The sequence below is a fragment of the Entelurus aequoreus genome, linkage group LG17 (assembly GCF_033978785.1).
Source record: "Entelurus aequoreus isolate RoL-2023_Sb linkage group LG17, RoL_Eaeq_v1.1, whole genome shotgun sequence".
Lineage (NCBI taxonomy): Eukaryota > Metazoa > Chordata > Actinopteri > Syngnathiformes > Syngnathidae > Entelurus > Entelurus aequoreus.
The window spans coordinates 44,675,375-44,700,747 of NC_084747.1; the positions used below are offsets into that span (position 1 = coordinate 44,675,375).

At 38.2% G+C, this 25,373-nt stretch overlaps 3 protein-coding genes across 9 annotated transcripts in view; 1 reads left to right on the forward strand and 2 right to left on the reverse strand.

Moving 5' to 3' along the window:
• Positions 1–17,147, reverse strand: part of LOC133632917 (zinc finger SWIM domain-containing protein 6-like) — a 157,351-nt gene extending 140,204 nt beyond the window's left edge. For 2 of the 5 annotated variants that reach the window (XM_062025744.1, XM_062025740.1), the window contains exons 1-2: positions 17,031–17,137; positions 3,205–4,162 (exon numbers count right to left, since the gene is read on the reverse strand). In XM_062025744.1, the coding sequence (XP_061881728.1) occupies positions 3,205–3,649 (445 nt within the window). In that variant the 5' untranslated portion in view covers positions 3,650–4,162; positions 17,031–17,137. Of the gene's footprint in view, positions 1–3,204; positions 4,163–9,429; positions 9,447–13,219; positions 13,340–17,008 lie in introns of those variants that run through there. The other 3 variants (XM_062025742.1, XM_062025741.1, XM_062025743.1) reach the window with 3 other exon arrangements.
• smim15 (small integral membrane protein 15) lies at positions 17,062–21,281 on the forward strand. Its single transcript, XM_062025747.1, has 2 exons — positions 17,062–17,200; positions 20,701–21,281. The coding sequence occupies exon 2, from the start codon at positions 20,722–20,724 to the stop codon at positions 20,935–20,937; it is 216 nt and encodes a 71-aa protein (XP_061881731.1). The 5' UTR covers positions 17,062–17,200; positions 20,701–20,721; the 3' UTR covers positions 20,938–21,281.
• A 3,075-nt stretch (positions 21,282–24,356) lies between these two features.
• ndufaf2 (NADH:ubiquinone oxidoreductase complex assembly factor 2) overlaps positions 24,357–25,373 on the reverse strand; it is a 58,624-nt gene continuing 57,607 nt past the window's right edge. The window contains exon 4 of one of the 3 annotated variants that reach the window (XM_062024264.1): positions 24,357–24,949. In XM_062024264.1, the coding sequence (XP_061880248.1) occupies positions 24,707–24,949 (243 nt within the window). In that variant the 3' untranslated portion in view covers positions 24,357–24,706. The remainder of the gene's footprint in view (positions 24,950–25,373) is intronic. The other 2 variants (XM_062024265.1, XM_062024263.1) reach the window with 2 other exon arrangements.

A 25,373-nucleotide genomic window follows, 5' to 3' on the forward strand; every position in this document is an offset into this window, starting at 1 on the left:
ACAATACTATAGTTGTTAGTACTACATGCTGTTGTAGACTTATTGTTGTCATGCAATATTTCTCCAAGGTACAATACTGTACATTATTATTACAATACTATACTATAGTTGTTAGTAGTACATGCTGTTGTAGACCTATTGTTTTCATGCAATATTTCTCCAAGGTACAATAATGTACATTACCTTTACAATACTATAGTTGTTAGTGGTACATGCTGTTGTAGGCTTATTGTTTTCATGCAATATTTCTCCAAGGTACAATACTCTACATTATTATTACTATACTATAGTTGTTAGTGGTACATGCTGTTGTAGGCCTATTGTTTTCATGCAATGTTTCTCCAAGGTACAATACTGTACATTGTTATTATAATACTATACTTGTTAGTGGTACATGCTGTTGTAGGCCTATTGTTTTCATGCAATATTTCTCCAAGGTACAATACTGTACATTATTATTACAATACTATACTATAGTTGTTCGTAGTACATGCTGTTGTAGACCTATTGTTTTCATGCAATATTTCTTCAAGGTACAATACTGTACATTATTATTACAATACTATAGTTGTTAGTTGTACATGCTGTTGTAGACCTATTGTTTTCATGCAATATTTCTCCAAGGTACAATACTGTACATTATTATTACAATACTATACTTTAGTTGTTAGTAGTACATACTGTTGTAGACCTATTGTTTTCATGCAATATTTGTCCAAGGTACAATACTGTACATTGTTATTACAATACTATAGTTGTTAGTAGTACATGCTGTTGTAGGCCTATTGTTTTCATGCAATTTTTCTCCAATGTACAATACTGTACATTATTATTACAATACTATACTATAGTTGTTAGTACTACATGCTGTTGTAGACCTATTGTTGTCATGCAATATTTCTCCAAGGTACAATACTGTACATTATTATTACAATACTATAGTTGTTAGTACTACATGCTGTTGTAGACCTATTGTTTTCATGCAATATTTCTCCAAGGTACAATACCCTACATTATTATTACAATACTATACTTGTTAGTGGTACATGCTGTTGTAGGCCTATTGTTTTCATGCAATATTTCTCCAAGGTACAATACTGTACATTATTATTACAATACTATACTATAGTTGTTAGTAGTACATGCTGTTGTAGACCTATTGTTTTCATGCAATATTTCTCCAAGGTACAATACTGTACAATATTATAACAAAACTATAGTTGTTAGTGGTACATGCTGTTGTAGGCCTATTGTTTTCATGCAATATTTCTCCAAGGTACAATACTGTACATTATTATTACAATACTATACTATAGTTGTTAGTAGTACATGCTGTTGTAGACCTATTGTTTTCATGCAATATTTCTCCAAGGTACAATACTGTACATTATTATTACAATACTATAGTTGTTAGTGGTACATGCTGTTGTAGGCCTATTGTTTTCATGCAATATTTCTCCAAGGTACAATACTGTACATTATTATTACAATACTATACTATAGTTGTTAGTAGTACATGCTGTTGTAGGCCTATTGTTTTGATGCAATATTTTTCCAAGGTACAATACTGTACATTATTATTACAATACTATAGTTGTTAGTAGTACATGCTGTTGTAGGCATATTGTTCCCATGCAATATTTCTCCAAGGTACAATACTGTACATTATTATTAAAATATTATACTATAGCTGTTAGTAGTACATTATTATTACAATACTATACTATAGTTGTTAGTAGTACATGCTGTTGTAGGCCTATTGTTTTCATGCAATATTTCTTAACCAAAAGTTTATTTTTATTTTTCAAAGGCATGCTACCCTATAAAACTGTTCCGGAGGGGTTGATTAATTTCAATGGCAGACGTTTATTTGCGATACAAGTGTTTTGAGTTAAGAGCACCGTCACAGAACCATTTAGGCTCGTAATTTGAGGCATTGCTGTATTTTGATCAACAGTGCCTCCGCTGGCTGCAGATGAACACTGTGCTTTAGTTCGCCAGATTTACTTAATAGACAATTCTTAATGATAAAGGATTACAACTTTGGTAACGAGTGGGTTCACACGCTAGCTAGTACAGATAGCACTGTGTTTACGTTTGTTGGATTGCGTCTCTCGGCTGCTATTTGTCAACAAGCTACATCCAATTTATCGTCCATTTACGGTGCATTAAACTTTTTTTATGTACCAGGCCTCTAGTACGCAATGGAATAATAATAATTCAGTGATTAATTTAGCATGAATTTCCCCCCATGGTCCATTAAGGAAACTTGCCCCGTTCCAGTCCACCCCCCCAAATGTGTCTAATGCTAGGGAATCTGGTAAACAGGCCAAGCTCAAGTGGCGAGGAGAGGGCGGAGAGGAGGGGAACGCTGCCCGCCTGTCTGCCTTGCTCCATGGCTACTATTGTGCACTGCACATTCTGCAAGCCCACAAGAGCTCCAGCCATCTCTGCACGCAGATTCTTTGGAAGGCATCGGAAGCCAAGAAGTGAGAGTGGGGGTGGGTGGGAGGGAGCTGGAGGAGGATCATGCATAAAATCTTGTTTGCAGGATGCGTTAAGATTCAGATGAACTAGGCAGGGTAATGGGATTAGAATCCTGAACCGCTTCCAAGGGTGTGGAGTGGGATTGACAGCTAAAGTCGAATGCACTGGTGGAATATTATACACAAAAGGGGGGGGGGTTGCTGGGTGCCTAGCCCACATTTCTCCTCCCTCATAATAAAAGTAGGTGAATAATTTGCATGGAGCAGGCACATATGTCCTGGCGTTGACTGGATGCTGGCATACAACACACACCCACACAGAGAAGGGAAAAAATGTGTTTGGCAACCCAAATAGAGGCACTGTGGCTTTAAATCGCCCAGCCCTCCCACCCTTCTTTCTAAATATCGTCTATTTAGCCAGCGGTGAAAAGATATAGGGGGGCTTTTGTCTGTGGCTCGGTGGTAGTGGTAAAGGGGGGGGGGGGGGTGGCAACAGAGGGCTGGAAAGACACAAAAATAGGAACAAAGTGCTATAAGCTTCCATTTGGGACGGCTTGGGGGCAATTCAATGCGCGCAGCTCAGTGGGCAAGAAGAAAAAAGAAGAAGTGGGCTACAATTACTGGCTGGCGTGTGGAAATACCCTGCATTGTTGACAGTAGAGAGAGAGAGAAAGCAAGCACACAATGCGTTGTCTTTCCTGTTTTAGCGTGCACTCACCGACTTGCAGTACGTTGTCCACCCAGCCGCCCTCCAGCAGAGTGACACCTCGCAGGAAAGGCAGCTGGGTCTCGTCGTTATTGTCCCCGCTAGTTCCACTCTCCTCGGCCCCGGCGTTGAAAGACGAGTACATACAGATCTCCTTCTCGCTCCTCGGAAACGACCAGTATACGATCCGGCGCTGGACGGGCTCCGGGATCCTTTCGAAGCGCTCCTCCACCCGCTGGAAGGGCCACTTCTCGGCTACCCTGCGCGCCGCGATGTCGAGCAGCGACTCCGGGTTGTGCGCCTTGCCGCTTTGCCCCGACCCTCCCGGAGCGGAGCCGGAGCCCGAGCCGCCGCCACACAGGACTCCTCCAGCCCGCTGCCCCTGTCTGCACGCCGGGTTGTAGCCGGGCCGGCAGCAGAGCCGCTTGGCTGGAGGCTGCTGGACTCGCTCGGCCATGTTCGCACCGCTTCCGACCTGCCTCGCCGAGCCGCTCCGATCATATAAACTGGATGAGGAAGAGAAAGAGCAATCTGGCGCCGATTGTTTGCCCTACATGGGCCGCCTGTCCTTATTTGGCGAGGGGGGCGGAGCTTGGGAGTTTCACGGAGTCCTTTGTGTTGGGAAAGTAGCCGCGGTGGGCGTGGCCTTGGCGCTGTGCCAGCGCACGAGTGGCGCTATAAAAGGAAGTGGAGGCGGAATTCCCGAACGTAGGCAAAACCTTTGTGAAGCCGCGGGGGGGCGGAGCTACGGCGCCCGACGTCCTTTGAAGTTTCCCACTTATTTGAGTTTAAAGGCGGGGACTTAATCCAGGGGCGTTCCTGCTGGTTCCCACAGGGCCGAAAGGGGGGCACGAAAGAGGACGTTTTTCTTCTGCTTCTTCTCTCTTAAGTTTTCTCCTCCAGTGGAGCCTGAGCTGCAGTAACAGCATGATGCTTGTCGTTCGGACTTTGCTCCCCAAAGGACTTTGAGCTGTTGTAAACAGAAGAGAAAGTTTGTGAGTAGTGTTACAATCAGGGGTCACATACAAATAACTATAAAGGTCACTCAGTGGAACACAGACATCCACTAAAACCCAACGGTTAAAAAAAGTGATGAAGAATTATGGTATGTTGAGTAGCAGGCTACTTTCTTTCATTACAAATGAGGACTAGACTGTTCCACCTGATGTTAATCTGACTTAACGAGTCAACTAATGACCAGATATGACTAGGGATGTATACCGGTAATTGGTACCGGTACCAAAATGCACATAATACGCTTCAGAACTTTTCAAAATAAAAGGGAACTACAAAATATGTAAATATTTGCTTTATTTTACAGAAACTCCTACAATACATTGAACATATGTTTCCTATTGCACTCAAAGAACAACTTACAATTTTCCATATTACATATCCTATTACATCATATTACATACCCTAATCCTTGCCATAATCAAGGATAAGGTTGGAATTAGAGATGTCCGATAATATCGGACTGCCGATATTATTGGCCAAAAAATGCTTTAAAATGTAATATCAGAAATTATCGGTATCGGTTTCAAAAACTAAAATTTATGGCTGTTTAAAACACCGCTGTGTCCACGAACGTAGGGAGAAGTACAGAGCGCCAATAAACCTTAAAGGCACTGCCTTTGCGTGCCGGCCCAATCACATAATATCTACGGCTTTTCATACACACAAGTGAATGCAGTCATACTTGGTCAACAGCCATACAGGTCACACTGAGGGTAGCCGTATAAACAACTTTAAAAATGTTACAAATATGCGCCACACTGTGAACCCACACCAAACAAGAATGACAAACACATTTCGGGAGAACATCCGCACCGTAACACAACCTAAACACAACAAAACAAATACCCAGAACCCCTTGCACCACTAACTCTTCTACAATATACCCCCCGCTTCCCCCCCACCTCAACCCCGCCCTCCTCAACCTCCTCATGCTCTCTCAGGGAGAGCATGTCCCAAATTCCAAGCTGCTGTTTTGAGGCATGTTAAAAAAAAAAGCACTTTGTGACTTCAATAATAATAAATATGGCAGTGCCATGTTGGCATTTTTTTCCATAACTTGAGTTGATTTATTTTGAAAAACCTTGTTACATTGTTTAATGCATCCAGCGGGGCATCACAACAAAATTAGGCATGATAATGTGTTAATTCCACAACTGTATATATCGGTATCGGTTGATATCGGCATCGGTAATTAAGAGTTGGACAATATCGGATATCGGCAAAAAAGCCATTATCGGACATCTCTAGTTGGAATAGAATAAAAAACTATTAAAATTATATTAAATTATTCATGATTTATGGTTGCCACTCTAGGTCTGTGCTTTCAGAAAAATACAATTATTAGTAAATACTAAATACAAAACAATGGATAAAAGTACACATATAAGCCATTTAGCAGGTAAAACACATTATTCAAGATAAAAGACAAATTGTAGGAATTTGTTTCAAAATTCTGTCATTTCACTTGCATTGATTGACTGCTAATTGGGTGATTTTACCTCCGCTAATATTTGGCATCAAGCCAAGCACCTGTGTGCAGGTATACTTATCTACATGTGCACAACAGGGGAGCTAGTTAACTTATGAGAGGAGCGTATGTGTTTGCAAGAATGGCAACGTGTTGGCTGAGTGACGTCAGTGAGTGAGTGGGCGAGTAAAGAGAGAGAGAGAGAGTGTGCACTGTGCAGTGGAGTGATAAACGGATCTGTTTGTGTCCTGCAAAACTAACAATGAGGCGATTGTCACAACTTGGCGGCCTCGTCATTCTGACCCGAAAGCGGAGCTCAACAGACCCATTGCCGGGAAACGTTTAAGGGTGTTACCCCCAATGAAAGCATCGGCCCTGTAAGGGACGTCTGCCCTGTGCTCCTCGACTACGGTCTGCATGGGAGCCGAACAGCAGGACAGGTGTAACAACTACATTATTACATGTCACTCTTTATAACTCCTTGCGCAGATCTGAATGTTCATTATTTAAATGTTTACTTAAAGGCCTACTGAAATGAATTTTTTTTATTTAAACGGGGATAGCAGATCCATTCTATGTGTCATACTTGATCATTTCGCGATATTGCCATATTTTTGCTGAAAGGATTTAGTAGAGAACATCGACGATAAAGTTCGCAACTTTTGGTTGCTGATAAAAAAAGCCTTGCCTGTACCGGAAGTAGCGTGACGTCGCAGGTTGAAGGGCTCCTCACATTTCCTCATTGTTTACACCAGCAGCGAGAGCGAGACAGCGACGATTACCCCATTAATTTGAGCCAGGATGAAAGATTCGTGGATGAGGAACGTGAGAGTGAAGGACTAGAGTGCAGTGCAGGACGTATCTTTTTTCGCTCTGACCGTAACTTAGGTAAAAGGGCTCATTGGATTCCACACATTCTCCTTTTTCTATTGTGGATAACAGATTTGTATTTTAAACCACCTCGGATACTATATCCTCTTGAAAATAAGAGTCGAGAACGCGAAATGGACATTCACAGCGACTTTTATCTCCACGACAATACATCGGTGAAGCACTTTAGCTACGGAGCTAATGTGATAGCATCGTGCTTAAATGCAGATAGAAACAAAAGAAATAAGCCCCTGACTGGAAGGATAGACAGAAGATCAACAATACTACTATCAGTAGACACCGAACCAAACACTGAACCTGTAACCACACGGTTAATGCTGTGCCGCCTGTCGAAGCCTAGCAATGCTGTCGCTAACGACGCCATTGAAGCTAACTTAGCTACGGGACCTCGTCAGAGCTATGATAAAAACATTAGCGCTCCACCTACGCCAGCCCTCATCTGCGCATCAACACCCGTGCTCACCTGCGTTCCAGCGATCGACGGCGCGACGAAGGACTTCACCCAATCATCGATGCGGTCGGCGGCTAGCGTCGGATAGCGCGTCTGCTATCCAACTCAAAGTCCTCCTGGTTGTGTTGCTGCAGCCAGCCGCTAATACACCGATCCCACCTACAGCTTTCTTCTTTGCAGTCTCCATTGTTCATTAAACAAATTGCAAAAGATTCACCAACACAGATGTCCAGAATACTGTGGAATTTTGCGATGGAAACAGAGCTGTTTGTATTGTGATACAATGTGTCCCAATACTTCCGTTTCAACCATTGACGTCACGCGCAAACGTCATCATACATAGACGTTTTCAACCGGAAGTTCCCCGGGAAATTTAAAATTGCACTTTATAAGTTAACCCGGCCGTATTGGCATGTGTTGCAATGTTAAGATTTCATCATTGATATATAAACTATCAGACTGCGTGGTCGGTAGTAGTGGGTTTCAGTAGGCCTTTAAGTTTAAAGCATCAGTGGTAATACTAATGGCCACATTTGGCGGTGCATGTTTTAAAGTGTCCCTTCCAGTGCGGCGCATCCTTGTTTAAAGCGTCACAAAAGAAGCAATCACATTCCTAAATATAAACATCCCAATGACACGGCAAACTTGTATTCTTGGTGATCTGCATCAATTTGGTAACGTGTCATCAAAAAGTAAAAATGCATTTCTTTCAATACGCATCATAACAAAAAGGGTAATATTACAAAAAAGGATAGATGTTGATAGTCCAACTCATACTGACTGGTATACACAAGCTATGGAAATAATTTCAGTAGAAAAAACTGCATTTAGTTTAGATAAAAATGAGTCATATCTTGGAATATGGGATCTTTTATTTAAATTTGTTTTGACTATTAAATGAACCTAAATATGACTTATTTTATCTTTGTGGAAAATATTGTACACAATGTGTTGTCAAGCTTATGAGATGCAATGCAAGTGTAAGTCACTGTGACACTATTGTTCATTTTTTAAATGTTTAATTTTTTATACATGGCTGTGATGATAATGTCAATGAGGGATCTCTAATCACTGCTATGTTGGAATCCTTATTAATATTGATACTGTTGTTATGATTATTCATTTTTGTTTGACTACTTTTGGATTGTTTTGTGTCATGTTTTTGTGTCTTCTCAATTGCTCTGTTGATTGCTATTCTGAATGTTGCTGGGCTGGGTTTGCTTTTGGAATTGCATTATTATGGTATTATTGTGTATTATTTTGTTGGACTGATTAATAAAAAATAAAAAAAATTAATAAAATAAAGCGTCACCTTTATTGTTAGTTTTGAAGCCCAAATACCTCCATATTGCGCTTCAGGTACTCTCTTTATTAACAAGTAAAAATTAAATGTTTCTGCCATTCTTCTTCTAAACGATGTTATTGCTTGTATGCTCTTTGGGTGTGCGTTTTGACACACTCAACATCATGTGCCTCGGCTCTGTAGTCACCGCCACACAGCAGCATAAACGGCACCGGTATTTTTCCAAGGTAGTATAGTACCGTTTTCAATTGATTAGTACTGAGATACTTTAATAGTACCGGTTTACCGTACAACCCTAGTTTGCCGTCAGATTTTATAATAATATGCTCTTATTTGATTCTATTGGCATTTCAAAAAACTATTTTTAATTCTCTATCCAGCTTTCGAACTGACTGCAACTCTCAAAAGCCCGCTATTTCAATGGAGCTTGGGCAGATTATATGTGTTGTCGAATCTCCCGGCAAAATCTGTACCGCGTCCCGAAGCACTCACGTGATACGGCCTGGCAGCGAGGCTTCACACGCCATCATCATCATCATCATTTCTTTTTATTCCTTTCATGAAAATGCATATATACAAGCCATGTACAGTTGACACTTTTATTGGTTTTTTTTGTGTTTCTTATACATTTCCATGATCAGAAAGGAGCAGATGGAAGAATACTATTCTTATATTTATCTGCCCCCTTTTTAACACAAATTATTTTACATGACTGTTCCCTCCACCAACACCCGAACTCCAACATACTTTTTAATTTTCGTTTAACATTTTCACTATGACACATCCAATCAAAATCAAAAATCAGTTTGATATAATTCCAGTTGTCTCTTTTTGTAACTCTTTTTAAATTCAAAGATATTCTTGCAACTTTTTAAGTCTTTGTTTAGAGAATTCCATGCTTTCACACCAGCAACAGACAAGCACATTTGTATCAAATTTGTTCGCACTCTTGGATGTGTAAAATCATACGGCCTCCTGTGATTCTCATCTTCAGACGAGAACACAAATAACATTTGTAAGTCCTTCGGAAGAACTTTATTTCTAGCTTTGAACATCACTAATAGAGTATGCAATTCTAAAATGTATTTTACTTTTCATAATCCTTACCTAATGAAGAGTGGATTTGTGTGGTCTCTGTATCCTACTGTAAAAATGATACAAATTACTCTTTTCTGTGAAAGAAATAAAGGCATTATGTTGCTGTGATATGTATTTCCACATATTTCCGGCTCCTACCCTACATGAAGCAAGCCTCGATATGCGCGGCGCGGAAACACCCCCCTTCATTACTCGACACACGCCTCGTACCATCACTACAAATAGGGAAGCAACACAAAAGTTTGCAACACAACAATATTTCCCCCTCAAAAGTCCCTCAAAGTCACGCAGGCAGGTAACATTTAGTGTCAGTTTGAAGTAAATAAAAGTCAAAAATTGAAGTCACTACACAGGCACATAATCCTTAGCTGCCAACATTCATAACGGCTTCCGGTCCGTCACTCAAATACGTGCGTGTGAAACATAAAACACAAATAACAATGCCTATTGTTACAAAATGCACACCCACCTAACATGCTAACTGATTGTATTAAATATATTAGATATTGATATATTTGATAGGATGTATCACGTAAAAGGTCTGCGATCTGCACATGAATGCCTTAATTACATACTGTAAATATTATTTCCAGCTGAGTGTAATTGCAACGCATTGAAACACAGCGATGGAGACGCGTGGTCTTTACAAGATGATGACATAACTGCATTGCACATTGCACTGCACACATAGTTGAGTTCAGTTTATTTCGAACATCCAGGCATGATACATCACAATTTCCAGTTTCTCTTTTCAACATGTTCGAAAAGGAGTAGGAAGAAGCAGAGCTTATTTAATCCTACCCCTTTTCTTTTACATAAGAGTTGCTAAAACGTTTGTTCACTTCCTGTTCTCAATTTATTCACAATATACTCCATAAGTAATCACAATAAAAAATAATAAATAAATAATAATTGGTGAAGTAAGTTATATTTCACATGATGAGATAAATAAGATTATTTTGAGAATGAATGAATGGATGGACGAAATAAATTCAGAATGTTTATCATGGTTCTTCTTCTTTGTACTTTGTAAACACTTTAAGTTTGAAGAGTTTCTTGAAGTGGATCATATTAGCACATTGTTTGATTGCTTTGCTTAATCCATTCCATAATTTAATTCGACATACATACTGATTTACTAAAGGTCTTAAGTGTTGTACGTGCAAACAAATGTTTTAAATTACATTTTTCTCTAAGAGTATACAGTATTTCTTCTCTTTTGTTGAGAAGAATTGTTTTATATTCTTGGGTAGCAGGTTATAGTTTGCTTTGTGTATAATTTTAGCTGTTTGCAAATTCACTATGTCCTGGAATTTCAGTATCTTTGATTCAATAAATAAAGGGTTTGTATGTTCTCTATATCCAACATTATGTATTATTCTAACTGATCTTTTTGTAACACCGTTAATGAATGAAGTGTACTTTTGTAGTTATTTCCCCATATTTCTACACAATAACTCAGATTAGGTAACACTAGCAAGCAGTAGAGAATATGAAGTGATTTTTGGTCTAGAACATGTTTTGCTTTATTCATTATTGACGTGTTTCTTGCTACTTTATGTTGTATATTTTTTACATGAGATTTCCAGTTAAATTTATCATCAATCATTATACCTAGAAATTTGGTTTCATTTACTCTTTCAATTTCTATTCCGTCTACGGTATTTGTATTTGTGTTTGACTTTCTCTTCTACTGTTACCAAATAGCATTATTTTAGTTTTACTGAGATTCAAAGATAGTCTGTTTTTGTCAAACCATCTTTTTAATTTGTTCATTTCTTCTGTTATTATTTGTATTATCTTCTGTGTGTTCTCTCCTGAGCAAAACGCTGTTGTAACATCCGCAAATAATACTAACTTTAAATCTTTTGTAACTTTAGGTGACTTGTTTAAGAGTTTAAAAGCTAGAGTTGGTAAAAAAAAATATCCCTGCTGTGAGATTTTACATGATGTTGGTGGTGTACAACCTCTTGTGCTGATAAAAACGGTAATAAAAACGGAATTTTTTCACATCTTTTATTTACAGCAATTACATATAGTACCGATTAGAGTACCGATGCATACCAGTATATACCAATATTGGTATCAGCATTGATAAAACCCTAACAATATACATCCTTTAGATATATAACTATTTTTGTCGCTCAATAGAGCGCAAACTTCAACCAAGGCTCTTTTCTTACAACAGTGTTATAATTCTGTTCACTGTATTATTCCACTTTATGACTCGAACATTGAAAGTACATGTTTGTATCCATACTTTCAACATATAATTCAGTATGTAGGCCTGTTCATTTTTTTCTGACAAATAGTATTATTTATCGATATTTCAACGGATATTTAACCCTTACAATTTGATAAAAAACGCTGTTAAAAACATCAAATATTTCGACTTAAAACACGTCAGTCTATTAAAAGTACTTCTTCCTGAATTACACATAACAAATATTAATCATAATTGAGGATTAAAAGAAGAAAAAAAAAACTTTAGCCCAGTATGTTAACACAGTTCCAATGTTATTCATCCTCCCAAAAAAAACCTAAAGTAAAATCTCACAAACACACAATTTTTCCAACGTCAGTAGTGATAGAAATGATTATCGTTTGAGTAGCAAAGCGTCCTTGCTAAAAACGATGAAAGGGTCTGCAGGCTTTGGTGGGGGGAAAAGTAAAAAGCACAATCCGGTGTACAATATAAAAATGTAAAACGTAATTCCCCTTATTTCAAATAAATGTTGGATGAAAAAGGGCCTTTTCAAAGTTTTTATTTGTGTCGATTCCTGTGTAGCGTTGCCATTTTAGGCTACTTAAAACCACTGAGATGACAATTCCACAAAATGGCTTCAAAGTTTTAAAAAAATGAATAGCACACAATGCTACTATGATATTATGGGTTAAATTGATTTGATTTAACTTTTTCATTGTAGATTTTATCCTCTAAGTCAGTGGTCCCCAACCACCGGGCCGCAGCCCAGTACCGGTCCGCGGACCGATTGGTACCGGGCCGCACAAGAAATTTAAAAAAATAAAAATAAAAATATTTTTTTCAATTTTTTTTTAAAATGAAATCAACATAAAAAACACAATATATACATTATATATCAATATAGATCAATACAGTCTGCAGGGATACAGTCCGTAAGCACACATGATTGTATTTATTTATGTAAAACATTTTTTTTTTTAATCCTTTTTTTTTTTTTTTTTTTTTTTTTTAAATACACCTCCCCCCCCCCTCTCCCCACCGGTCCGTGGGACAAATTTTCAAGCGTTGACCGCTCCGCAGCTACAAAAAAGTTGGGGACCACTGCTCTAAGTAAAACAAAAAAGTAAAGGTGATATAGCTTTTTGAGTTAGTTGCCCCTAAATGGTGGAATGCTGAGAGCTGCCCCTTCTGTTGACATTTTTAAAAGGCAGTTAAAAACACATTTGTTTAAATGTGCATTCCTGTAATGTTCCATTTTAATTACATTTTATATATAACAAGCGGTAGAGAATGGATGCCTGGATGGATGGATGTTGTTTTTATCATCCTATTTATTCTTTTATTTTGCAATGTTTAGGCTGTTGCGTCATACATATGTATGCTTGTTTGATTGTACTATTTGTATTTTAACCATGTGAAGCACTTCTCTCTGTGAAATGTACTTCCTTAATAGGCACCAAAAAAGATATAGGAAATTTCTCAAGTGTCTGGCCGGGTCATTACTTTCCCATAACAGCCATTAAAAACACACACAACTTAGTGGAGGTGGATGAATACCAAATGTTGTACAGTACAGTCATTTTGCATGCCCACCTTCCTGTGTGTTGATAGCTCCACTGTGACAGGAAAATAGTGCCAGCCAGCTTCTTTGGGAGCGCTCATGGAGTTGTGGTTACATCGCCCACCTCCGTGCGCTCCCCATGACAGAAACGACTATAATAATTAAAAACAATTGAACAAAATGGTCACCAGATTGCTTGCCTTAATTGTCTATAAAACAAAAGTATGCTAATAAATCAGAATGCCATGCGTCTGCTATGTGTTCCCAGCTGCCCTTGCCCTGACTCCTGTGAGCAGGACTAAAAAGGCTGGCCTTTGAACCGCTCTGAAAGCGATCCATGCCGTATGGAGCGAGCAGATGTGGCCTAACCTGATTTGGTTTCAATACTTCCCCACAGGAAGTTCACAAAGCCAGGAGGTCCCTCTTTGTTATGTTTAGTCATCTTTCTCAAGAGGGCCAGTGGAGCTTTTTTGGCTACCTTTTCTGCTTTCTGAGTGGCGTTATTGCTTTATAATTTGCTGTAGTGTTCAAACAGAGCATTTACTGGTGATCAGGTTTTTTTTTCCTAATCAAAGCCAGGTGTCATGTTTCCTTTTTTATCTGGCTACTAGGTTCCGTCTACTGTCAGTTTCTACTTAGACCACGGAATGCTTTCATTTTCCTCAGATCTTGTGGCACATGCAGCCTTAAGTCTTGAGTAAAAAAAACTGGGCTTTCGCTTGGTTCAGGAAACAGAGATCAAAGAAAACATGGTCTTGCAGTCATGTAGCAAGGGCAAACTTTAATAAACCTAACTTTGACCAGGTGCATAGTCCTAAAGTACCTTCCGCTCCTACAAGAATGTCTATTTAAACTTAAGTAGTTAGTGATTAGCTGCACCTTCCACTGCACAGCATTATTAATAGGCGCTAAGAATAAAAGTACTTTTAGAAACTAATGATTGTATGCCATTGTAACAAAAAAGTAACAATTAAATTGAATTTTAAGCTCCACCCATTTTCAAGCATTTCCTGACTTAAAACAAAATACATTGTACTATCTGCAGTTGAATAAATACATCACCTAATTTTGTATTTTGAGGACTTAATCTACAGTAAATATCGTCTTTTTATGGTATGTACATATATTGAGTAAACAGATATTACATTGCTATCAACAGCCATTTGCATATAATAATTGTACTGTTTCTTAGCACATAATTTTAAGCTCCACCCATTTCCAAGCATTGTAATCGGAATTGAATAAATAAATAACCTAATCTTGTGTTTTGAGGAATTAATCTACAGTAAATATTGCCCTTTTTTTTGTATATACATATATTGAGTTGACAGATATTATATTGCTATCAACAGCCTATCGCATACAATAATTGTACTGTTTCTTAGCACATAATTTTAAGCTCCACCCATTTCCAAGCATTTCCTGATTTAAAACACAATACATTGTACTATATTCAGTTGAATAAATACATCACCTAATCTTGTATTTTGAGGAATTAATCTACAGTAAATATTGCCTTTTTTTGGTGTATATATATATACATATATATATATTGAGTATACAGATATTATATTGCTATCAACAACCATTCGCATATAATAATTGTACTGTTTCTTAGCACATAATTTTAAGCTCCTCCCATTTCCAAGCATTTCCTGATTTAAAACAAAATACATTGTACAATCGGCAATTGAATAAATAAATAACCTAATCTTGTGTTTTGAGGAATTAATCTACAGTAAATATTGCCTTTTTTTGGTAAATACATATATTGAGTTTATAGATATTATATTGCTATCAACAGCCATTCGCATATAATAATTGTACTGTTTCTTAGCACATAATTTTAAGATCCACCCATTTCCAAGCATTTCCTGACTTTAAAACAAAATACATTGTACTATCTGCAGTTGAATAAATACATCACCTAATCTTGTGTTTTGAGGAATTAATCTACAGTAAATATTGCCTTTTTTTGGTATATACATATATTATCAACAGCCATTCGCCTTTAATATTTTACTGTTTCTTAGCACATAATTTTAAGCTCCACCCATTTCCAAGCATTTCCTGATTTAAAACAAAATACATTGTACTATCTGCAGTTGAATAAATACATCACCTAATCTTGTATTTTGAGGAATTCATCTACAGTAAATATTGCCTTTTTTTAGTAAATACATATATTGAGTATACAGATATTATATTGCTATCAACAGCCATTCGCATTTAATATTTGTACTGTTTCTTAGCACATAATTTTAAGCTCCACCCATTTCCAAGGATTTCCTGATTTAAAACAAAATACTTTGTACTATCTGCAGTTGAATAAATACATCACCTAATCTTGTATTTTGAGGAATTAATCTACAGTAAATATTGCCTTTATTTGGTATATACATATATTATCAACAGCCATTCGCATATAACAATTGTACTGTTTCTTAGCACATAATTTTAAGCTCCATCCATTTCTAAGCATTTCCTGACTTAAAACAAAATACATTGTACTATCTGCAGTTGAATAAATACATCACCTAATCTTGTATTTTGAGGAATTAATCTACAGTAAATATTGCCTTTTTTTGGTAAATACATATATTGAGTATACAGATATTATATTGCTATCAACAGCCATTGGCATATAATAATTAAACTGTTTCTTAGCACATAATTTTAAGCTCCACCCATTTCCAAGCATTTCCTGACTTTAAAACAAAATACATTGTACTATCTGCACTTGAATAAATAAATAACCTAATCTTGTATTTTGAGGAATTAATCTACAGTAAATATTGCCTTTTTTTTTGTATATACATATATTATCAACAGCCATTCGCATTTAATATTTGTACTGTTTCTTAGCACATAATTTTAAGCTCCACCCATTTTCAAGCATTTCCTGATTTAAAACAAAATACTTTGTACTATCTGCAGTTGAATAAATACATCACCTAATCTTGTATTTTGAGGAATTAATCGACAGTAAATATTGCCTTTTTTTGGTATATACATATATTATCAACAGCCATTCGCCTTTAATAGTTTACTGTTTCTTAGCACATAATTTTAAGCTCCACCCATTTCCAAGCATTTCCTGATTTAAAACAAAATACATTGTACTATCTGCAGTTGAATAAATACATCACCTAATCTTGTATTTTGAGGAATTAATCTACAGTAAATATTGCCTTTTTTTGGTATATACATATCTTATCAACAGCCATTCGCATATAATAATTGTAATGTTTCTTAGCACATAATTTTAAGCTCCACCCATTTCCAAGCATTTCCTGACTTAAAACAAAATACATTGTACTATCTGCAGTTGAATGAATACATCACCTAATCTTGTATTTTGAGGAATTAATCTACAGTAAATATTGCCTTTTTTTGGTATATACATATATTGAGTATACAGATATTATATTGCTATCAACAGCCATTAGCATATAATAATTGTACTGTTTCTTAGCACATCATTTTAAGCTCCACCCATTTCCTGATTTTAAAACAAAATACTTTGTAGATCTGCAGTTGAATAAATAAAAAATCTATTCGTGTATTTTGAGGAATTAATCTACAGTAAATATTGCCATTTTATTGTACATACAAATATTGAGTATACGTATATTATATTGCTATCAACAGATAGTTTGACTGTTTCTTAGCACACAATGAGTATGCATGTCTTCCAAACAATTACCTATTGTTCAATTGTCCTCAAAATAACAACACAACAAAGCCCGCCACAAATTAATTAATAGCACTCAATTCTTGTTTTTTTACGGATTAAACACAACATTGACTGATTTATTTACCTTAAATGTGGCTAAAACTCACCCCATGAGACGCAATATGCCTTTATTGGGCCACCATGAAAGCCGGACGTTGTTTATGCCTCTTTGGCAAAAAGGACTACAAATCCCATCGGCGTGACGTCACATCCGCCAAACGCCAACTTCCGGAAGAGAAAGCAAAAGGTTAGAAGCACGATAAGTCACTGCACACAGGTTAGTATGTTGCTTTTAAGTTGTTTTCTATAAACGAATGTAAAGTCAAACTTACCCTTTAAAGTAGTTTTTTTAAAGGCGCGTATTTTGCAGTCAAGCGTATCGTTCGTGAAGTTAGGCTATTATTCGCAGGCTAACGATGCTAATATGTTGCTGAATCCCTCATCATCTTCCCCTGCAAACTTCATGTTTGATATCGGCCACAAGTCAAGTTGTAGAAGTTGTGATTTATCCGGACGTGGAGCAATTTGGAGTTCACAATTAGTGGTTATTGTTTCCGTGACGGAAGCTAGCATGGTTAGCTACGCGGCGTGTTTTATAAAGCTTTGTAGTTCCAACAAGTCAGCGATCGCCTCCGTAACCGAAGACGAGTCCTGAGATGTTTTGTTCGGTGTAGTTCCAGAGGTGTGACGTTCATTGTGCTAGTGCATGTTAGTTTAAATACGTTGTTTACGTCTGTGTGTTTTTTGTACCAAAATTGTGTCGATGCCGTTATTTGTGTTGCGGTTCGTGCCGCTGGTGTGATAAACAAAGATGGCGGGCTTTGTAAACAACATCATACTGTTGCATGAATACATGATATACATGCCTTTACTGCTACAGTGACGTGGTGTTATATACCCTTCTTTGCCGCTTTAAGTTTTTTTTTTTAAATAAACCTTTATTTATAATATGCTACGGAGCCCCTAAAGGGACATGGAGGGATAAAAATGAGATTTCACAATAAGTATTGCAGGATCTCGCAAAAAGTATTGCGGGATCCAGCAAAAAGTATTGCGGGATCCGGCAAAAAGTACTGCGATATCTTGCACTACTTTTTGCGAGATCTCGCAAAAGGTTTTTTTTCCTATGTCAGTGAACCGGTAGTGAAACAGACAAAGCGATGGAGGAGCCTACCCATCGTCCGTGGGAGAAGTTTTTTGATTTCTATTTTAGTATTGGCCTAACATATAAAGACATCAAATCGTGTTATGGTCCCACAACAAAGTACAGATGAAGGGTAGGCTCTCGCTCCTCCATCGCTGTGTCTGTTTCACTTCCCATTCACCATTGCTGTGTCTGTTTTACTTTCGCTTCACTGACATAGGAAAAAACCTTTTGCGAGATCTCGCAAAAAATTCTGTAGCAAAATCTCGCAAAAAGTATTGAGAGATCTCGTAAAAAGTATTGAGAGATCTCGCAAAAAGTACTGCGAGATCCAGCAAAAAGTATTGCGGGATCCAGCAAAAAGTATTGCGGGATCCAGCAAAAAGTACTGCGGGATCTCGCAAAAAGTATTGCGGGATCCAGCAAAAAGTATTGCGGGATCTGGCAATACTTTTTGCGAGACCTCGCAAAAGGTTTTTTTCCTATATCAGTGAACCGGAAGTGAAACAGACAAAGCGATGGAGAAGCCTACCCATCGTCCGTGGGAGAAGTTTTTTGATTTCTATTTTAGTATTGGCCTAACATATAAAGACATCAAATCGTATTATGGTCCCACAACAGAGCACAGATGAAGGGTAGGCTCCCGCTCCTCCATCGCTGTGTCTGTTTCACTTCCGGTTCACTGACACAGGAAAATAAAACTTTTGCGAAGTACTGCGGGATCCCGCAAAAAGTACTGCGAGATCTCGCAAAAAGTATTGCGGGATCTAGCCAAAAGTACTGCGAGATCTCGCAAAAAGTATTGCGGGATCTAGCCAAAAGTATTGCGGGATCTCGCAAAAAGTACTGCGGGCTATCGCAAAAAGTATTGCGAGATCTTGCAAAACATCCATGTCCCTTTAGGGGCTCCGTAATATGCAACATTTACATACAATCAAGAAATAATAATAATCAAAACAAGTACAAAACAGCGCCAGGGGGGAGTAAAGTCAATAAATTAACTAAAATAGAATGCAAAATATATATACCGCATTTTCCGCACCTAAAAAACACAATTTTTCTCAAAAGCTGACAGTGCGGCTAATAACCCGGCGCGCCTTATATATGGATTAATATTAATATTTATTTTCATAAAGTTTAGGTCTCGCAACTACGGTAAACAGCCGCCATCTTTTTTCCCCGTAGAAGAGGAAGCGCTTCTTCTTCTCCTGTAAGCAACCGCCAAGGTGAGCACCCGCCCCCGTAGAAGAAGAAGCGCACGGATATTACGTTTCATTTCATTTGTGTGTTTCTGTAAAGACCACAAAATGTCTCCTACTAAGAGACACGCGTACAAGGTTCCACTGACTTTTGATATTCATGTGAACCGCACTGTGGATACAACGGGAACACGTACGGTGAATATTCGCACCACAGGGCATGAGAAGTCGTCCTTCACTGTGGTTCTAGCTTGCCATGCTAACGGCCAGAAACTTCCACGTACGGTGATATTCAAAAGGAAGACCTTGCCAAAAGAGAACTTTCCAGCCGGCGTCATCATAAAAGCTAACTCGAAGGGATGGATGGATGAAGAAAAAATGAGCGAAGAGACCGGGTGACTTTTTTCACGCAGCTCCGTCCCTGTTGATCTATGACTGCATGCGCGTCCACATCGTAGATGGTGTCAAAAAACAAGTGAAGCACACCGAAGAAGAATAATTCGAGGGATTTGTGGATGAGTAATACCTTCAGAAAGTGAGCTTTAAATGTTTATTTTGTGTGGTGTGTGACACTAACGTAGGAGCAACGTTGAGTTATTGTTTATTGTTGTTTATTGTTTATTGAATGTTGAAGTTATTGATGTTGCTATTGCTCTGCACTATTTTGAGTGTTACTATTTTTGTGATTGCACATTTGCACATTACATTTTGGGAGTGAACAGAGTTGTTAGAACGCTGGTTTGTAATATATTATTAAAGTTTGACTGACCTATCTGACTGTTTTTTTGACATTCCCTTTAGCGTAGCGTAGGTGCGGCTAATAACACGGGGCGGCTAATAGGTAAACAAAGTTTTGAAATATGCCATTCATTGAAGGTGCGGCTTACAACACGGGGCGGCTTATGGTGCGGAAAATACGGTATACAATATGTAAAGTCATAGGCTCGCACAAGTTCCGTAAATAATCCAAATTTGGAACACAGCATCAGTTTTCACAGCTTTTTGGTTGTTAGAGGTAGAGAGTGTTTTAAAGTAGAGTTGTAATTCTTTTTTAAAGGCACAAAAAACAGGTCGGGTATTGAGAAACTTACATTTATGAATATAAAACTTAGCCAATAGTATAATGAGGTTGCAAAGGTAAAATTCCTTTTTTTTTCATACAGTGTAAATCCAAATAGCACAAATGTGTCATGAATATCGTCCAAGATGAAACTGCCATAGTGTTTTCACAAGTCTAAAACAGGTGGTAAACAGTCTGAGGATGCATGTTACATAAGGTGCGGGTAACGTCAATGTCCTTCTTGTATCTAACCATCACAGTCATTACAGGATAATAACCATGAATGATTTTGAAAGAAATCTCTTTGATTGTGTTCGTAAGTAAATACCTGTTGGGAAGAGACCACGTTTTGACCCCAGCATTGCCGCTCTAAGGTTTGATCACCGCTGAGCACCATGATCGACGTCAGAGCATGGGCAGATTACGTGGTGGAGTGGGCTGCCAAAGACCCCTACGGCTTCCTGACCACCGTCATCCTGGCCCTCACGCCCCTTTTCATCGCCAGCGCCGTGTTGTCGTGGAAACTGGCCAAGATGATCGAGGCGAGGGACAAGGAGCAGAAGAGGAAGCAGAGACGCCAGGAGAACCTGGCCAAGGTGAAGAGGAACTAGAAGGACTTTGTTGTGTTATGTAACAGGGAAAGTGGGAGCCATCATGCGACCCAGTAGTCCCCCGCCTGTGCCTTACCACCCGCACAGACCCTCTAACTCTGTGCAAGGAGCAGGAACACTGGACCAACGTCCCACATGTGCTAAACGAGATGGACGTTCCCCGTTTAGAGGAAGCTCGTCCATGTTGGACTTGCCTCAGCGAGACATTTTTGTACACAGCTGTTGCTGCACATTGCATTCCAATAACACCTCTGTTCCATTCAATTAATGACTTCTCTCCATAACAATTTCATTTTTTAACAATAAAGCATTCATGGATCATTTTAAAAGTGTTTTGTGTGCAATTTGTTAGTATCTAATAAATGGTAAATGGGTTATACTTGTATAGGGCTTTTCTACCTTACTATTTTTCACATTCTAACACACATTCACACACTGATTCACACATTCACTAACCACGACCCATCAGGAGCAAGGGTGAAGTGTCTTGCTCAAGGACACAACCGACGTGACTAAGTTGGTAAGAAGGTGGGGATTGAACCAGGAACCCTCAGGGTGCTGGCGCGGCCACTCTCCCAACTGCTCCACGCCGTCCCCATACTGTAATACTGTAGATATAGATGACTACATCCTGGTTGAAATGTCATCTTTATTCTTAAATTGAGATTAGTTAATTAAAAAAAAAGTAACTGTACAAATATTAAACTGAAAGGTCATAGCTCAGGATCCTCAAAACCAAATTGTAATATCATTAGGGACCGAATGTCCCTTTGGGACAGAGGACCCTATTGTATTTGTAAGGGTTTATTATTATTATACCGCCGCCTCTTTGAGCTGTAATTTGACCCCCTTAACATGCTTCAAAACTCACCATATTTGACACACACATCAGGACTGGCGAAAATTGCGATCTAATAAAAAAAACTAGCCCCAAAACTCAAAATTGCGCTCTAGCGCCCCTTAGGGAGAAAACACAGACGAAACTGCCTGTAACTTCCAGTAGGAATGTCGTAGAGACATGAAACAAAAACCTCTATGTAGGTCTCACTTAGACCTAGATTTCATACACCGACATCCTTCAGCAAAAATCAACAGGAAGTTTGCAATTCCCCCTTCAAAACAAAAGTTTTGTAAAAACAGTCACCTTTGTCTCTTGGAGCTATAATTTGACCCCCTTAACATGCTTCAAAACTCTCCAAACTGGACACACACATCAGGACTGGCAAAAATTGCGATCTAATAAAAAAAACCAACCCCAAAACTCAAAATTGCGCTCTAGCGCCCCCTAGGAAGAAAACACAGACAAAACTGCTCCTAGGAAGAAAACTCATGCAAACCTGCCTGTAACTTCCAGTAGTAATGTTGTAGAGACATGAAACAAAAACCTCTATGTAGGTCTCACTTAGACCTAGATTTCATTTACTGACAACTCCCAGCAAAAATCAACAGGAAGTTTGCAATTCCCCCTTCAAAACAAAAGTTTTGTAAAAACCGGTCACCTTTTTTCAAATATTATCTCCTCTGAGCGTGTTTGTCGTGTCGGCTTCAAACTAGCACAGGAGAGAGATTGAACCCTTCTGGTTAAAAGTTGACGAAAGAGTTTTAATTACTGCTCCGGTTTGGATTTTATGTGCCGTCAAAGTCGGTCCCGTCCATCGCTGCTTGCAGCTTTAATTATTATACATATTATAGTATTTTATCATTGCCTTTAAAAAAAATACATTTTGACCACAAATATCAGGATTGGAAAGTATTGCATTACTTTACTTGGGCAGTTGTACTCCTTAGAAGTCTATTGTTGCTGGGAAATTCTACAGGAAATATTTCATTTGTTCACTTTATGGTTAGTTTATTTTGAACATACAGTTGTGCTCATAAGTTTACATACCCTGGGAGAATTTATGATTTCTTGGCCATTCTTCAGAGAATATGAGTCATAACACAAAAACCTTTCTTCCACCTGTAACCTGTTTGTTTGTAATTAATGTGTGTGTATAAAAGGTCAGTGAGTTTCTGGGCTTCTGACAGACCATTGCATCTTTCATCCAGTGCTGCACAGATGTTTCTGGATTCTGAGTCATGCGGAAGGCAAAATAATTGTCAAAGGATCTGTGAGAAAAGGTAATTGAACTGCATAAAACAGGAAAGGGGTATTAAAAGGATATCCAAGGAATTGAGAATGCCAATCAGCAGTGTTCAATCGCTGATTAAGAAGTGGAAAATGAGGGATTCAGGTAGACCAGCAAAGATTTCAGTCACAACAGCCAGGAAAATTGTTCGAGATGCAAAGAAAAATCCACAAATAACTTCAGCTGAAATACAGGACTCTCTGAAAAATTGTGGTGTGGCTGTTTCAAGATGCACAATGAAGCTCTTGAAGAAAAATGGGCTGGATGGTCGAGTGGCCAAAAAGTTCATTTTTGGTCTCATCACTCCAAATTACTTTTTTTCTGAAGTTTTGAGGCTTGTCTCTGTGCTGTTTGGCGTAATGTAAGCGGGACACTTTGTGACATTTGGAGTGATGGCTTTCTTCTGGCGACTCGACCATGCAGCCCATTTTTCTTCTAGAACCTCCTTATTGTGCATCTTGAAACAGCCACACCACAATTTTTCAGAGAGTCCTGTATTTCAGCTGAGGTTATTTGTGGATTTTTCTTTGCATCTCAAACAATTTTCCTGGCTGTTGTGGCTGAAATCTTTGCTGGTCTACCTGAATCTCTCATTTTCCACTTCTTAATCAGCGTTTGAACACTGCTGATTGGCATTCTCAATTCCTTGGATATCTTTTTATACCCCTTTCCTGTTTTATGCAGTTCAATTACCTTTTCTCGCAGATCCTTTGACAATTATTTTGCCTTCCCCATGACTCAGAATCCAGAAACATCTGTGCAGCACTGGATAAAAAATGCAATGGTCTGTCAGAAACTCACTGACCTTTTATACACACACATTAATTACAAACAAACAGGTCACAGGTGAGGATTGGAACCTTGATTAGCCATTCAAACCTGTTTGTGTCAACTTTTGTGCATGTTATCAGATCAAAGTCACTGTGGTATGTAAACTTTTGATCAGGGTCATTTGGGTACTTTCTTTTTGTCATTTTGATTTAAAAAGAGTAAACACAGTTGTTTGCCAATAAATAGCTTCACACAACCATTAAGCATTAGTGGAAGAAAGGTTTTTGTGTTATCATTCATATTCTCTGAAGAATGGCCAAGAAATCATACATTTTCCCAGGGTATGTAAACTTATGAGCACGACTGTACATACAATTACATCACAATTTCCAGTTTCTCTTTTTAACATGCTTGAAACATGCCCCTTTTCCATTATGCTAAACACCTTTGTTAACCTCCTATTCTCCATGCGTTCACAATATACTTCATCAATAATGTAAAAAAAAAAATAGTTCATAGTGTTTTATTTTATTAATGCAACAATAATAAAGAACACATGTTTTTATACTTCATCACTTTTTCCATTTCGGCAGTACACAGGAGACCAACTACCCTTAAAAAGTAATCCAAGTGGATTTTAATCTTTTTTTTACTTATACTTGAAGAGGCTTTTACTTGTACTGGAATACAATTTCAGCGAAGTACCTTCATGTTGCTGTCAGCCTTGTTTATTGACAGACCTTGCCACTTTATTAGGTACACCTGTACAATCTATAGTGATCCAATGCAGGAGCTGTAAAAAAAAAAAAAAAAGATTCCCATCAGATTGTGTTGCACAGTACTGTCCATGGTGGACGTATTTTTAGTCTTTAATTTTTGGGATTAGGCCGCCAGGAGCCCGGCTGAAAGGTGTTGGCGGTACTCGTGGGCTCCTCGCTGATGTCTTCCTTGCCAAAGCTGGTGGCGGCCGCGTGACCCTTCGCCACCGTTTTGGAAGGCATCGCCACCAGACCGTCTTTGAATTCCTTCACTTTGAGGAGAGCGTCTTTCTCCTCGCACTCCTTGGCCTTCAGCTTGATCTGCTGCCTGTAGGCCTCGTTCTTTGCCAACTCCTGCAGGAAAGCAGACAAAGACGTTGGTATGTCGATCGTCATGATTTAGGTCAACAATAACAGATTCTAAGGATATTTTTTTTTTGCCATTCTTTTTTGATCTGCACACCGTTTTGGATTAAAAAAAAAATCACAGGATATTCATGGTGAAAACATTTTAGAACAATCAGTCCTTAAATTGCAGCACCGGACTGTGTGCTTTCCGTTTTTTTGATTAAAACACAGTGGCGTTGTATAAACATACTGTCCATAAAAGGCTAACCGTACACACACATTTTTTCCATTATATTATATGTATATAAATATATAAGTGTTTATACAGTTCCACAGTCTTTTTAATGTAAAAAAGGGAAAGCACAAAAACAAGTCCACATTGAGTACAGGTGGTACTGAATGCTTTAAATGGGGAAAAGTAGCGCCATCT

Coding starts and splice junctions, on each gene's coding strand:
- smim15 (XM_062025747.1), top strand. CDS start 20,722: ATGATCGACGTCAGAGCATGGGCAGATTACGTGGTGGAGTGGGCTGCC.